Source organism: Zasmidium cellare (assembly GCF_010093935.1).
Source record: "Zasmidium cellare ATCC 36951 unplaced genomic scaffold M409scaffold_45, whole genome shotgun sequence".
NCBI lineage: Eukaryota > Fungi > Ascomycota > Dothideomycetes > Mycosphaerellales > Mycosphaerellaceae > Zasmidium > Zasmidium cellare.
In genome coordinates this window covers 13,765-29,303 of record NW_022986989.1, presented here as the reverse complement: position 1 = coordinate 29,303, position 15,539 = coordinate 13,765, and the positions used below count along the sequence as shown (strand labels likewise).

Genomic DNA, 15,539 nt, shown 5'->3' with positions numbered 1-15,539 from the left:
TTGGGGCCACCAACAACGCGACAGCGCGCGTTGTTTGGCCGCCAGAAGCTTCATCACGACCAAAACACAGGGCGTGACGACTTGGGTCCCCCAGCATCACATTAGCCTCGCTCCGATCATCACGGGCGATAGACTCGCTCTCCCCTGTCCGCGGCGACGCTGCTGCACGACCTGCGTCCGCAGCCTGCGTCCGCAGCGACGCCGTCAGCTTCCTGCTGCTGCTGTTCCCATCTCAATTTGCAGCGCATCGGCTGTTGACTTCTGCAGCTGCGAAGCCCGCCAACACCGCCGGCAGAGGATTGACGCAATTCCCCGTATCCAGACGTGCTCCTAAAGGGACTCGCCTTCTGCGCCGCTTGGGCCACTATGCTGTCTCCCGTGGCCTCCGCGAGGCAAGCTTCGCTCCATAGCCGTCGATTGCGGCCGCGCCATTGGCCGCGTCTGCTTTAATGTTTCATAGCCTACCGAGCAATTGGTCCTGCACCGTTGGCCAGGTAAGAGAGAAGATCCCACATTTCACCTCGTCTCCCCCATGGGCCTTCGACATGCAACTCCCAGAAAACGTGTGGCAGCGTTGACTGTTCTGCTGCTTCCTCTGTCCTCCCACACTCACGGACCTGCTGCCCTTTCGCCTCCATCGACTACTCTTCCTGGCACAAGCCACCGCCACTGCTCATATATTGCGGGACCCACGATCGGTGTGTGTATGCCCGTTGGTTACACCAGATACGAGTCGCGCGACCCGTCCGCCCACTTGAATCTGCGAACGCGCTGCACAGTCGTGCTAGGGTCGCGGCCCTACTTCTTACATGGATGCGCCTGTCGAAACGCATCTCGAGTCCACCGATAATGCCGGCCATGCCCCAAACAAACTCCCGGAATTATCACGATCACAAACAAACTTACTTGTAGATGGCCCGCCTGCTGCTTCGCCCAACGACTTGAAGAGAGGCAAATCTCTGCGCACGCGTCCTGATGTTGTCCGCCAACAGAGCCATGGTCTTCCTCCCACTCCGCTGAAAGACTCTGCACAGCGACCTGAGTTGCGCTCTCGTGTCTCGTCCAAAATGCCCCTGTTCAGCCTCTTCAGCAAGCCCAAGGTTGAAAAGCTACGAGGATATGCAGAGCCTGGCCTGGAATCCCCACCTGGTCCTCCACGTGCGAACTCGAACAGCGCTGCTACCCTCCAAAAGCCTGACATCGCTGCACGCGTGCAGAATGCAGACGCCGAGCAAGGACGAGTACGGCCAACCACGTCGAGGTCATACACGGGACGAGGAGCCAGGCATATGCCTTTAAAGGAGCCTCTTCCACCTCTACCGACTGATCGCAAACTTCGATCGTTCGACCCCCCTCCCTTGTTCCAGGTCTGGCCGCAGTCACGAAAGTCAGGAGTACTGGAAGTGTCGTCAGTGACTACTGAACCGTCCTCACACAAGGCAAAGAGTCGTACATCTGGCGGATTGTTTGAGCAAGGAAGCAATCTGTCGTCGTTGAACATTCCTGGCAATCGAGGAAGCGGAACCACGGTCAAGTCAGCCATCAGGCATGCTGCTAGCGGATCGATATCGAATCAAAGGTTGCCAGAAAGGATCTTCGTATTGACGACATCCGGATTTCTCTTACAGTATGCGAGTGAAGGGCCCACTGATCGCTTGCCCGAGAGAATGCTACAACTCGGAAAGGACTCGGCTGCGTATGCGTCTGACTTGATACCTGGCAGACATCACGTTCTTCAGATCGCTCAAACAGTCGATACACATGGCACCGTAGTCTCCACGCCACACTCGATTCTCTCCAGATTTGGAATACGCAATCAGGCTGCGAAGCGATTGTCTTCAAACTTCCTGATCGTGATGCCTGGAGCTCAGGAGATGGATGAGTGGATGACCGCCATTAAGCGGGAGATCGAAGTCTTGGGAGGCAAACGAGTTCGTTCAGATTCTGAGACATCCAAGACGAACAGACCGAAGACGGGAGAACCACCCAAGATCGACCTCAAGAAAACGCCTAGCCAGAGCCATCGTTACCAAGTCAAACGGGACCCAACAAAGCCTTCTATCGTCACATCACCTAGTAGTGAAGTGCTCGAAGCATTTCCTCCGGTGCAAACTGGTCAAGATGACGCAGCTGCGGTGCATTCGGACCATACGACAGACGTAACGAACGAAGTGTATACAACGGCAGCGGAGGATCAAGAAGTCAAGACCAGACCCAGAGCTCCTTCTGACACACCGTCGAACAGCTCATCCACGAGCATGTCTGTTGAGCAACAGCAGCTTGACAAACTCCGCAACAGCGTGCGAGCCTCACATTCAACTGTCGCCACCAGCGTTGCTGCCGCTTCTCGCACAAACTCCATCACCTCGACACCGCCTTCTGACCTGCCGAAAGAAAGCTCCGAAGGCGCAAGAGATGTTGCTGCCAGCAAGGTGCCCTATCGAAGCCTTTCGTCGTACACCTTGGCTAAGAGACGGTCAGCTGCACCTCTGTCTCTGAAAGATACGCATCTTCCTGAAAGCACCAAAGCCGACGACGCATTGCAACAGAAACTTGCCGCATTGGAGGGAACGATCGAGTCACCGATCATGGGCTATGGCTCGCCGATGACACATCCAAACTCATCTCCAACGCACAACCGTCTAACGGCTCTGCAGGCTCACAGCGTACCGAACCTGAAGGTCACTGCAGACAACGATACGAGGCGTGATTCACCGCTTGCAGCAACGCTGGAAGAACGTCCTGAATCGTTCATTGCCGACCTGCCTGACCCGACTACCTGGGCGAACAAAACCTCGCCTAGCCACAAGACAGCGACAATACCGATGCCACCGCTTCTCGATACGGCAGCCGCACGAGCCATACACAAGTCTGACCCTAGTTCGCCTTCATATCAATCGCCTCATTCTCGGCCACTAAGAAGCAACTCCAACTCCTTCAGCCTTCCACTTCGGGCCCCTGCAGTCGATGCTACGCCCCCAAAGGCCAACAAGCGCGCATCGGACGAACCCGAAGTCTTCTCTCCCATCCCGGCTGTCACGACCTTGACAGCCAAAGTGGACATCGCGTCAAGAACGAACATTGATTCGTCACACATTCCGGCACGCAAGTCATCTATATCTAGATCTCCACCAAGGCTTCCAGCCAAGTCGCCGAAACGATCTCCATCTGCCAGGCTTTCTTTGTTCCCTACCGCCAGCACCGCTCCACCTCCGCCAGCCATTTTCGTGCAACAACAGACTATGGGCCTCAAACGATCCCCATCGTCCGCGGTCGTAGATGTAACTTCACAGGCCCAGGCCAACGGCACGCGCCTTGCCCGACCAACCAGTCTGCAAGTCCGTTCCAACCCTGCGCCTTTCCTGGCTTCTGTGCGCAACAGTGGCGCTCCTACTGGTCAGCCACGAGTAACGACTGTCCCAATCCGCAGTTTGAAGCCCTCTCGTTCCATTGCGACCATGCAAACCGTACGAACCACGCCAGCCTTCAACCCCAACACCCCAAAGCTGGTCGAAGAGTCAGCCGACCTTCCCATGACTTTGCTAGGCCAGCTTCCAGAGACTCTCCCTGCCAATCCACCACCCCGTACCCGGCGGGCTCCACGCAGTCGCACCTCGCTCCCATCGATTGACTTTGGTGTGTCCCTAGCCGGACTGGGCCCACCGGCGCCGCCACCCCAAGCCCCTCTGCCAGAGATTCCCACTGCAGTAAGCCGACCGCAAAGTCCTGAGAATGTCATCCGCAGGCAGCACCCAATGATACCAATCGGCATGGCCATCAGCGAGACCATAGCCGAAGAGAAAGAGAAGCCCACTGCTGCGCCTGCATCAATGGGTCTAGGCATCCAAGTCGGTGGCACCGACTAAACTCACGACCACACACTTTCTTTGAACCATCAATGTTTGGGTAATGTATCTGTTATGTCTGTTTTTATCGCGAGCGAGGAGAAGGAACCGGCGAGTTCTCTCTTTCGGAACTTTTGGGAGGTCTCATGCGTCGATGCTGAACTGTCGTTTTGTTTTTCTGTTTGTTTCGAAATGATACCCACTGTGAGAAGTGCGACCACCCGCAGAAGAAGAAATTTCAGAGTATGTGAGGAAATGTTTTCGGAGAAGTCAAGATCTAGGCTATTATCGGGCAGCATATCTACTATGTAGTATGTAATCTGTACGAAAGGATTGTGGTGCTGATCAAACTCCTCTCAGTCCCGTCTCTCGTCGCCATCAGGTCTCACTGTCCGGCAAGTGGAAGCAGCTGGTCGTTGATATATCGAGGAAATCCTTGGAATCTCAACCACAGCTCGCCGGTCCCTGGCGCTCCGCCGAGGATCTCTTCCTTACGATCTTTCAGTTCGTCGACATCCCACGCCGCGAAGACGATCTTATCCCGCAGGAACTCTGCCTCGGGCGAGGCGATCCACACGAGGAAGTCGGCAGGAAGAGAAACTTTACAAACATCAGCAAAGCCACGCATTTTCGGCACAGAGGAAAATGTTTCTTACTATCATCAAACCCAAAAGGCAACTTGATCTTCTCCCCCAACTGCCTCGACATCTCCGTCTCCAAAAACCCCGGATGCACATGATGCACCCTCAAGTTCGCATTCTCCGCCGCGAAACACTGCAGGAGCTTGAGCGCGGCGGTTTTGCTGCTCACGTAGGCGCCCATGCCTGGGAAGGGTGGGAAGAGGATACCCGCTGTGGTGAGGTTTATGAATGTTAGGGGTTTGGTATTGTTGGCGAGGACGGCCGATTGGGCGGTTACGAGAGTCCCGAGGATGGTGGTTTTGTAGCCTTCTAGGAAGGTTGAGGGGTCGGCTTCGAGAAGGGGCGTCACAGGGGCCAGGACGCCGGCGCAGTGGACGACGACGTCGATACTGCCGTACTCGCCGGCGACGGTGTTCATGATGCTGCGTACGCTTGGGGCATCGCAGAGCTCGGCCTGGTAGGTGCGGACCACAGCCTTGGGATTCTTCGAGCGCACGAGCGCTTCCGTCTCAGCTAGAGCATCGGCACGTCGACCCAGGAGGATGAGTGCTCTTGGGTTGGAGGCTGCGAATGACGAGGCTGTGGCGCGGCCGATACCTCCGGAGCCTCCTGTGATCAGGACGACTTTGTCTGTGGTGGAGAGGTTGGGTTTGGTGGGGGTGATGCTGGGGTAGGTGGTTGTGTGGGTGTTTTTTGTGTAGGAGAGGCGAGGGGCTGCCATGTTGTTTGTTGAGGGGTGGTATTTGCGAGGCAGTTGTGAGGGAATGGAGGGGAATCTGGAGGTCACCTTGTGATTTTGAGAGTCGTATGTAGGGAGGATGGCATGGTATATATATGTCTTCGGAAGGTGTTGTTGGCTTGACGTCGACTCATCGATCCGGACGTTCGGCGATTGTCCTTTCAACATTTTTGGTTGCCTGTCGGACGACATTCATCCGCAAGAGGTTCCACAATCGCTATCAACGTGGCGATGTTCCAATCAAACCTCATATCCTACCATATTTGCCCAAGACCTCGAAGTAACCTATACCATTCCACAAGCCACTCCTTCCTAAAACAGCATAGCTCTCATTCGCACCCTAAAATCCTTCACTCCCAGGATTCCTAGCGCGTGATCCTCAGCTCCGCACAGACCAAGAGCCGCAGCGTCGCGCGCGTGCTGCGACTTCCACCTCAGATCCACCCTATCTCATTTAGCGAGCTGAGGACATGGAGCTCTGTCTGTTAGAGCGAGGCTTGCGAGCTTTGTAGGCACAGCTGAGTAAGGCTCACGTTCGTGAATCTACAAAGATGTGTCAGATCGACGGTATATGGTAGGTAGCTGGTCCTGCACCACTACACTCAGTCAAGCCTCAAAATGGGACTTCTACTCTTCTTGCCGGCGGCGGCCGCAGCGCTCTTCACCACCTACCTCATCTTCGCACAGATCCGACACACATCGAAAGAGAAATCCCTCGGCTGTCAGCCCTCGCCACTCTGGAAACCATGGGACGTCTTTGGCGTGCAGACCCTCCGGGTGGAGATGGGTGGGATGAAGAGCAACCGCCTATCCTACGCCTTTCTCAATCGTAAAAACGAAATGAGCGCCAAACTCGGACGAGACTGCAAGACTTTTCGTGTGAAGTTGCCGCCTGGCGAGACGTGGTATTACACGTTTGATCCGAGGAATTTGCAGGCTGTGTTGGCGACGCAGTTTCAGGATTTTCAGCAGTCAGCGGCGAGGGTGAATGCGCTGGAGCCGCTGCTTGGGTTGGGGATTGTATGGCTTCTTGACGGGTTTTGAATACGTGCTAGGCTGATTTGATCACAGTTCTCTGCGAATGGACCTACATGGGAACACTCTCGAGCTCTTCTGAGACCGCAGTTTATGCGTGAACAGATAGCGGATTTGGACCTCTTCGAGACACATCTCACGGATCTTTTGAACGCCCTTCCGAGTGCCTCAGAACAGGGTGAATGGACTCCCCGTTTCGATATCCAGCCTCTGTTGGAGCGGTTCACAATGGACACGGCCACTGACTTTCTCTTCGGTGAGAGCGTGTACAGTCTGAAAGACGACAGCACAAACACGAGCACCCTGGTCACCAAGAAAGAGATGTTGCAGTTCGTCGACGCTTTCTTCACTGCCGAGAAGACAACGGCCAAGTCGATGATCTTGGGCGACCTGTTCTGGTTGATCCACGATCAGAAGTTCAAAGACCAGTGCAAAGTCGTCCACAACTTCGTCGATACGTATGTACTGCGTCGTTTGAAAGGCGGCGGCTCAGAGAAGAAGCCAATGACGGGAAAGTACGTCGTTCTGGATGCTCTTGTCGCGGACGTCGATGATCCAAAGGAGCTACGTTCCCAGCTCTTGAACATCCTCCTGGCCGGGAGCGACACCATCTCGGGAACACTGGGGTTTTGTTTGGCTTCATTGGCACAGTATCCGCATATCTTTAAGAAGCTTCGCAACATCATCGTCGACGACTTTGGATCTTTCGATCGGCCGAAGGAGATCACGCTCAGCCGGCTGAAGAATTGTTCGTATCTTCAGTGGTTCTTGAACGAGGTCCTGAGAATGTATCCTGCGGTTCCTGTGAACTTCCGTGAATCCGCGAAGGATACATCGCTACCGTTCGGTGGTGGCCGTGATGGGACGTCGCCGGTATTTATACCCAAAGGTCATCTTGTTGCATGGGAGGTATGTCTGCACCTTTTCTACAATACTGCACTCTACCTCTCTGCCCAGTACTAACATATCTTCCATAGCTCTGGACAATGCACTCCGATCCAGAATTTTGGGGCCCCGATGCCGACCGCTTCGATCCCGAGCGATGGGAGGGTCGCAAACTTGGTTTCCACTACCTTCCCTTCAACGCTGGTCCTCGGATATGTATAGGCCAACAATTCGCTCTCGCTGAGGTCGCATATGTTATGGTGAGGCTTCTGCAAAAGTTCGATGCGATTGATGGGTCTGCTTTGCCAAAGGGGCGATTGCCATGTGATTGGAAACTGGTGGACAAGGTGGCTGGAGGTGTGAATATCAGGCTGCATCGTGCAGATAGTTCCTTTTGATAGAGTGAGACAATGTTTTCTGCCATTTGATGGTCAAAGATGAGCCTAATGGATCCAATACAGGGGCAGTATGAAGCGACATTCTCAAGGGAGGCATGTCCCTGATTTCAGGGACCTTTTCGAATGACCACTCGAACGGGCCGCATCTGTGATGGCCAGATACTCGAGGCTAAACCATACTGTGTGCTTGATGATGGGCCGTGAGTAGCTGAACGTGATTGTCACATGCAAGTCCGTTGCAAGCGGTGAATAAGTGAAGGCTCGAGTCTTCACGGGCACCTGCGTTTGTGCCTGGATGCCTGCATTGCGGGGTCGCTTCACTCGACTTCACTTCTCGGCTCTATAGTTCCCTCTACTCGTTCTCTTTCACTTTCACCTGCACTCACACTTTAAAACACTGGACACTCGCCGCCCTTGTGATCGCATCCGGCACTTGAAGGCGCCGTCGCCTTCCAACCCTCGCCCTCTCCGACTTCGCACCCTCCAACTTCGCACCACCACCATCATCATTCCACCCGAACCCCTCGACGTCTTCGCCAGCATGGCACACCACGATGGCGCCGTACTGCAATACCCTCACAAAGCCGACATCTACACGTACCGCACGCCGACTCCGCCGCGCATCGTCGTCCCACCGCCCGCCCTCAACGCCGATGCCGTCCCTGAGATCGCCATCTCGGCCATGCGCAACAGCTCCTACAACTTCCTCCAAAAAGTCAACTACAACAACCTCGTCCAGCAGAATGCGCCCCTAGAATGGACATACGAGCGACGTCGCGAGGCACAGACCATCCTCCCCTTCCTCTGCCTCGGACCCATGACGGCGGCGAAAGACGAGGCGTGGTTGCAGCGCGAGGGTGTCACGATGCTGCTTGGCGTGCGGCAGAAGCACACCTTCGAGAGCAGGCTCATGAACTCGGCGCTCAAAGTCGCCGAGAAGCTGGGCCTCGAACACCACACAATCGACCTCGCCTCGAACCAAGATCTCATCCAGTCCTTTCCCCACAACACACAAATCATCAACGCCCACCTCGCCAGAACCCACCAGGCCACGAATGGCCAACGACTCGGCAAAGTCCTCGTCTTCTGCGAATCTGGAAACGAGCGGAGCGCGGGCGTAGTGGCGGCATATCTGATGGAGACGCACGAGGACGTGGATTACATCAAGGCGATGCAGCTGTGCCAGGCGCAGCGATTCTGCGTGAACTTCGACGACAGCATGAAGAGACTGTTGCAAGGCTACTGGGACATCCTCTGCGCTAGGCGCGCGGTCTCTGCAACGGCGCCTTCGGACACTGTCATGCAGAACGGCAACGGACTGAACGCATCGTCGAAGAGAGGATTGAGCAGGGATGAAGACGACGATGATGATATGGATGTGGATGACGACGATATGGAGAGGTTCGGCGGCAGGAGCTTTGCCCCGTTCGTAGACATGCCGCTCTGATGCGGCTTGTTAGGATGGGAAGGATGGTTTGACAATGGCATGACGGACAGCATATGACTTAGCGAAGGAGTCAATTGGGCGTACAGGGTGGCTTCTTCTTTCTGCGGTTCTTTGAGATACCCATGTGCTTATGAGAAGCATTCAGCAGGCAGCATTAGCGACAGGCGAAGGTAGACGAGGGAAGCATTGAAATGGAATTGAAATATGCAAGAAACTTTACCCTTTTCAGAACTCTCACATCTCTAACATGTTGGTGTCGTCGATGGCCATAAGCAAATACGGCACGAAGACCACCATTGCCCTCCACATTGACTTCCAACAGAAACAACCCCTTCGATCCCCGACCCCAGCCAGTCATGCCCCAGCCAACCCCATGGAGGCCAGCATCAGCTTTACAAGGCTCTCCCCTACCCGCACCGACGAAGCCCCGGCGACGGATGCTTGGCCCAGCGGCGTGCCATTGATGTTGTTCCAAAATGCGAGCGAGGTACAACAGGGGAGCTCCGTCGTGATCCTGGATTCTACCACGAGGGGGAAACGGAATGGTCGTTTTACAAGGAGTGTCGTCATGCGAGGCATGGGTGTAGTTTGAACCGAGCTTGACGTCTTGTGGGTTTGGTTTTGGTCATGAGAGGTGAACAGAGTGTTCTTCTATTCCATCTTTGACCCTTCTTGGGACTGGTGCTTTGAGATATGCCATGCCCAACGGAATGCTGAACCCCAATTCCTACTTCCCACCTGTGGGTGCCTGGTCGAGCCGGTTACCGTCTCCTGCAGTCCCAGCTCCAGCGCCTCTACTTCCCACGCCGATTCCGACCGCTATTCCGTCGACTCTAGGAGGGACATTGAATGAGCTGCCGCCGCACGTCGATCTCGAGGAGATGCCGAAACCACCACCTGCGACGTGTTCTTGTCCGGTCACCGATACTTGCATTGCTGAATCGCTGGCGCTGCTGTTGGGGTCTTTCAAACTGCTGTGTCGAGTTGTGCTGGAGCTTCGGGAACTCGAAGAATGGCGGGATGTGGTGCCGATGAGCACGTACAAGGCGATAGAGACGGCGTTGGCGAGATTCGAAACCTGTATGAGGAAGCTGTTCGCGCCGTTACTGGAGAGTAAAGAGACCGACATGGAAGATTGGTTACTCCAGCAATGGTTGCGACCGGTTCAACGTCAAACGTATGAGGAGGATGTGTGTTCTCGCGTGCGAAGGAGGGTTGACGAGGCGTCGATCAATGCTATCGATACATTTCCGCCTATGCAGCACATCTTGCATATGCTGTTGGTGCGGTATGAGTTTGGAAGCCCGAGTTTTCGGGCTGTACTTGAGATGTTCCAGGTGGGTCGAATGGCGATGACGAGAGGTGCGTCTCCAAGTGCTGACTTTGAGGCAGGGTGGAAACGTCGAATCCGGCACCAAACTCCTGCTCGAAGCTCATCGGCATCTTGTGCAGTTCGCTGTCAAGTCGGATAATGCTTATAAAGAGTCCCTTCTCGATGATCTCGGGTCCTGGGTAGATAGCCTGGCACGACGGATAGAGGACTTCGATACATTGACAGCAATGAAAGACATGAATCTTTGAGCCCTGTCAGTCTGCGTCTTCCAGATGGCTAGTGAGAGATGAGAGCATCGTCAGCGCAGGTTGAACATCATCTCTCGCATTGGCTCCACAAGGGCACTAAAGTGCTGCTTCTCGTCCATGAAGTCTTCCACGAAGCATTCTCCAATGAAGATGTAGTGTTTGTTTTGACGAAGGACCACAAGCACAGGGCATCCGTACAGTGCGCAAACGAGATCACCTTGGATGGCAGCTTCTGGTACGAGTGCTGGACGGCCTGAAACAGTACTGGTTAGCTTGCGGTTCCAGGCCATAGCAGTGAGGGATCTTTCTAGGCCACCAGTGCTGAGGTTCTCGGATCCCGAAACCTCTTTGTCACCAGTCTCGAGCACTGTGCTGTATGCCTTCGCCCATGCTGCAACAGTCCGCCCGGCTATCACGACTTTGCGATTAGCCTCATGCCAACGCCTGAAGTCATCTGTGCTCAACTCATTAGAGTGGTGCTCCACTTCCCAAGGTCGCTGATCAGTATCTTGAGCATCCGCCATGGCATACAATGTCCTGTGAAGGGTTCGCTTCGTGTGGGTACGTTCCCTCTCATCCTCGTCTTCGAGTCGTGCCACAGTCGATGCGAACAAATCAACGAACTCCCGGGGGATACTGGCCGACTCGCTCTGCCTGGGCAAGACGAAGTGAGCCGCGAGCGCAGCCCTGCAGATACTGGGAAACATCTCTCTTGCAGATTGGCCAGCAGCTTCCTTATCTAGATTTGAAGAGGCAGACGGTCCCAAGGTGTCTAGGAGCAAGCCGAGAACACGTATCTCGTTCAGGTCATTCGAAAAGCTGACATTCATCTTCGCGTGAGCTTGGTGAGTGATATTCACCCATCCCGAGAAGAAGAAGCGTAGAAGCGGATAGCGGTTTGTCGACTTGGTCCAGTCAGGAACCCAGCTCGGAAGATGAACCCCGTCCTCTTGCCTTTCTCTTACGAGGCAGATGATGTAGAGATCGTGTTTCGCCGTGACGTGGCGCTTGACAATGGATTTGAACAACGTGGAAGCATCTATGCTGTATGTGACCCTGGACACGAGTGTAGAGGCGTCGTTCGCAAGTCCGAGTTTGGCGTATATCACATCCAGAGCGTTGGAGGCCTTAGAAGAGCGCGTCTTTTGAAGGACTTCAATGAGGGACCCATGCCGTTCTGTTCGAAAATTGTCTATCATTCTGATTTCTCTTCCCGGAAAATCGCTGCCTGAAGAGATCGGACGTGCCCACTCTGAGACATCCCAACGGGCCATGCTATGCACAAGGCGATCCCAGGACGTACGTTTAGCCCCGCAAATGAGCACAACGCTCCGAGCAACAGCGACTTCTTGAATGATCCAAGCACGTTGCCAATAGGGGTTGGAGACGACTTCAAGAAGACCAGAGAGCTCTGCACTAGACATTCGAAGACCTTTGATGGATCCATGATTCAGGAAGTCGAAGAGAGCATCCGTGTTGGGCGAACCAGAGCCTAGAAAAACCACGACTTGCGACGCATTCGAGTAGATCTGCCTCATACGTGCGACCTGGTTGCTACGCTCAGAGACGTCCAGTTGATTGATGCAGAGAGCATCTATCCAAACGTTTCGAAATCCGCTCTAATGGTATTCGTCAGCTGAAATCGTACAAGTCAGCCTCACGTGAATACCTCATAAAGGCTTGCCAGCATGGGCGCCACTCGAGCAGCAGCAGGAAACACTTGGCCCTGTACTTCGACAGAGGCATGGTCAAGGCCAAAGTTCCAGCGCTGGGCATGCGACTTCCAGGTATAGGATACTGCTGCGTAGCCATCTTCGTTGGGGAACGAGCTCAACTTGTGAGTGCTAAGGCAGCACGAGTGTCTTTTAGCCGCGGCGATACCAGACGCTTCATACTGTTCGATGTTGAGAATACGGAAATCGTCTTTTCGAAGCCTCTTGTACAAGTCTCGCCCCGGCCGCAGGGCTGTTCGAGATGTCTCGAATGCGAGCAACTTGGCCAAGCCGCTGGAGGTGATATCCTTCAACCAGATGCTGCTGCGCCTGGACAGGATCGATCCATTGGGTTCCTCGGCCATGACAGACTGTCCTCCCAGCCTCTCCAGGGGTCGAAGAATGGCCTCTCCCTACACATGGCCACATGCACTATGTTCTCGAGCGTGGTAGAGGTTAGCAATTCATGTCAAGAGCAGCAAGATTCGACTCCCCTCTTCCACGTTCCGACTTCGTGCAATACAGAATCCATGCTCTGTGGTCGAGACTCTGTTGAATGTCTCTCGCGATGGTTGGTGGATCCTAAGAAGCAACGAGCCGTTGGAAGGAAACGGGCCATGGGCCGAGAGCCCTGAGACCCACTTCGCGCACCATGTCACGTGAAGGCGCAACATCGCCTCCAGCAGTTCTGATCTTGCGAGCTACATAGGCTTTCTAAACGTCAATGTCGAACAGCAATGGCTCAAAGCGAACATGAAACCCTAACAGCAGGAATGTCATTGACCTTGTGTCCGAAAACATCAGATACCAGTCCACTGGCACTTACCTAGTCTCTTGGACGGAGATTCCGCACGGAATCAAGATGGCTCCACGTGTGCTGTTGCTCTGCCCCTTGGGCTCCAGACACTCAACGAAGCTATTCATCCCCGCCTGTCCATGATTGACTGGATGAAAGGGGTGCTTGGATACAGATGGACGTTTGATACGTTCGCAAACCTCTACCACAACGATGCCTTTCCCAGCCAAGAGCCACGAAAATACAAACGTACGTGGCCCTCATCACTCCTCAAAGGTATCGGATGCTCGCCCCTCATCCACAGCCGGCTGCTTGCGAAATCGGTTCCTCCTCCCTCCACCAACCATCTCGAGATCAGCCCTACCCTCACCATTGAGTGGCTTGTCAAACTCGTACGACATGTCTTCTGGAATGGCGATCTCCCATGTGTGGTCAATCTTCTCGGCAAGTTGGATGTACTCGCCTGGACAATGAGGATCAGGCTTCCAATATGCCTGCCTTGTCACTACGAGCTCTCGACCTTTGATCTTCGCTTCATAGAGCAGGAAAGCCCAGTAGTACAAAATGCCCTGTGGAAGGATTCACGTCAGCATGTGCGTTACAGAACACTCAGCGTGGACTCTTACCCAGAAAGGCCCTGTGATCCCGACCGCTGGAACTATGTACCATGGAATGCTGGTGAAAGATTGATCAAAAGGAGACCCTCGCTTGGTTGGAACAAAAGCTGCGATGAGCATGAAGGCGGTCGCGAGAGCATAGATAATCGCATGTGCTGGAGACATCCATGGTCGATATCGACGTGTGGCTTGCCAGTCGAATCGCTTTCTCATCTTGGTGAGAAGAAGGCCAATGGAAACCCAGCAACCAAGAACGAGAATGATGGTGTATGCGTACAGAGATACAAGGACCGAGTACGTCGTACGTGGATCGACAATGGCTGCTGTGACAGCGATCTGCAAGACGGAGGTGAACCAATGCAGACCAAAAGCTGCTGTGGGTGCTTGGTCAACCTCTTCATCCGGGAGCGGACTCTTGGAACGCCATTGTTGCCACATACCGTACGGTGTTCGGTAAGATGTGGCGAAGAAGAGGGAGAATGGTAGTATGCCTTCCTTGGCGATTTCCTGCTTGACTCGAGCTGCGGTGAAGGTCATCACCCAGAGGTTACCAAAGATGGAGAACGCTGTGATTGCAGCCATCGCCTTCGCAGCTGCTTGATGGTCGTCAGACCATAAGTGGTCGAAGAAAAGTGTCGCAAGGTCGAGACCGGAGGGAATATCACCAGGATGCCGAGGCAGGATCTCGCTCTTGTCCACAACCAGAAGATAGCTAATGTTGACCAGCAGGAACAAAAGTCCAGCGATGAGCATTGCCAGTACGGTGTACCTCGGGAAGTGCTTGCGAGGGCTCTTGGTCTCTGCAAGAACGTAAAATGGCTGCTCGTATCCCGAAAAGGCGTACATGCAAAGCATGAGCGAGTTCGACCAAGAAGCAACATCGGATCGTTGCGTCTGCCAGACATCGTGGGTGAAGTTGCTTCTGACTACACCTTGTGGTCCGCCAAATCTTCCTGCGGCTTTGGCGATACCGAGGCAGATGATGGTGAGCAGCAAGGCGACTTTGAGGATGGCGAAACCATTGTTGATGAATATACCCATGCTCCTCGAGAACGAGTGGAGCAGAATGACAGCAGTCAACGCGGCTATGGCGATGCCGATGACAACGCTGCAATCTGGCACTTCTCCAGACTCTTTGTCGTAGTATCCACTTGCAGTCAACACTTGCAGTGCGAACGAGATTGCGTTCCCGCTCAGGTTGTACATGAGGAGGAACATGATCGAGAATGAGCAGGTCGTCTGAATATGGGTCAACTTCAGCCGGGTGTTTGGGAACATGAACTCGAGGTAATTTTTCTCGCCTCCTGACCTCGGCACTCCTCTTGGCTTTTCTTCTCCTCGCACCATTCTCTGCGGCATGGACAGCCCACACTCGAGCCAGACGTACAAGCCGCATATTGAAAGGAGAGCGCCTAGGACCCAGACGCACAGAGCACCACCAACGCAACCTGTACCCGCAAGGACACGATGGGGTGTCAAGAAGATTCCAGAGCCGATTGTTCGATTGAGGATCAGCGCGGCGAGAGTCCATTTGCCAATCTTGCTTTTCTCTTCAGGAGCGAACTCAACTCGTTGATGGTCATCGAGATCAGTCGTTGCCGGTCGGCCCAAAAGGGCCTCTTCGTTCGCGTTCAAAGGCATAATGAGAGTGAATTGGAACAATGGAGTGACGAGACCGAGCGAGCTCGAGGTGAGCTATGACTGAGGGCAAGACATCTTCAACCGCTCAGCCCACTATATTACAAGGCAATACGACCAGGCTGTGCGAACTGTTGCACAGTCCCATAGTTCTGCATTGGTCGCACTTGGCAGTCTCCGTGAGTGGTTGTCCAGCGGCATGGCG

At 54.2% G+C, this 15,539-nt stretch overlaps 7 protein-coding genes across 7 annotated transcripts; 4 read left to right on the top strand and 3 right to left on the bottom strand.

Annotated features, from left to right (window-relative positions):
• Positions 1-809: 809 nt before the first annotated feature.
• Positions 810-3,866, top strand: M409DRAFT_59580 (uncharacterized protein; the record flags this gene model as incomplete). The annotated part of the gene is made up of 1 exon (XM_033814236.1): positions 810-3,866. One exon carries the CDS (start codon positions 810-812, stop codon positions 3,864-3,866), a length of 3,057 nt encoding a protein of 1,018 aa, XP_033661674.1.
• Positions 3,867-4,230: 364 nt separating this feature from the next.
• M409DRAFT_59579 (uncharacterized protein) lies at positions 4,231-5,207 on the bottom strand (the record flags this gene model as incomplete). Its single annotated transcript, XM_033814235.1, has 2 exons — positions 4,231-4,445; positions 4,502-5,207. 2 exons carry the CDS (start codon positions 5,205-5,207, stop codon positions 4,231-4,233), a joined length of 921 nt encoding a protein of 306 aa, XP_033661673.1.
• Positions 5,208-5,843: 636 nt separating this feature from the next.
• M409DRAFT_59578 (uncharacterized protein) lies at positions 5,844-7,543 on the top strand (the record flags this gene model as incomplete). Its single annotated transcript, XM_033814234.1, has 3 exons — positions 5,844-6,245; positions 6,297-7,169; positions 7,238-7,543. 3 exons carry the CDS (start codon positions 5,844-5,846, stop codon positions 7,541-7,543), a joined length of 1,581 nt encoding a protein of 526 aa, XP_033661672.1.
• Positions 7,544-8,084: 541 nt separating this feature from the next.
• On the top strand, positions 8,085-8,990 carry M409DRAFT_70116 (uncharacterized protein; the record flags this gene model as incomplete). The annotated part of the gene is made up of 1 exon (XM_033818579.1): positions 8,085-8,990. One exon carries the CDS (start codon positions 8,085-8,087, stop codon positions 8,988-8,990), a length of 906 nt encoding a protein of 301 aa, XP_033661671.1.
• A 698-nt stretch (positions 8,991-9,688) lies between these two features.
• M409DRAFT_28664 (uncharacterized protein) lies at positions 9,689-10,571 on the top strand (the record flags this gene model as incomplete). Its single annotated transcript, XM_033809133.1, has 2 exons — positions 9,689-10,327; positions 10,383-10,571. 2 exons carry the CDS (start codon positions 9,689-9,691, stop codon positions 10,569-10,571), a joined length of 828 nt encoding a protein of 275 aa, XP_033661670.1.
• Positions 10,572-10,621: 50 nt separating this feature from the next.
• M409DRAFT_28663 (uncharacterized protein) lies at positions 10,622-12,648 on the bottom strand (the record flags this gene model as incomplete). The annotated part of the gene is made up of 2 exons (XM_033809132.1): positions 10,622-12,190; positions 12,241-12,648. 2 exons carry the CDS (start codon positions 12,646-12,648, stop codon positions 10,622-10,624), a joined length of 1,977 nt encoding a protein of 658 aa, XP_033661669.1.
• Positions 12,649-13,342: 694 nt separating this feature from the next.
• On the bottom strand, positions 13,343-15,337 carry M409DRAFT_59575 (uncharacterized protein; the record flags this gene model as incomplete). Its single annotated transcript, XM_033814233.1, has 2 exons — positions 13,343-13,648; positions 13,706-15,337. The coding sequence occupies 2 exons, from the start codon at positions 15,335-15,337 to the stop codon at positions 13,343-13,345; spliced, it is 1,938 nt and encodes a 645-aa protein (XP_033661668.1).
• Positions 15,338-15,539: the final 202 nt, after the last annotated feature.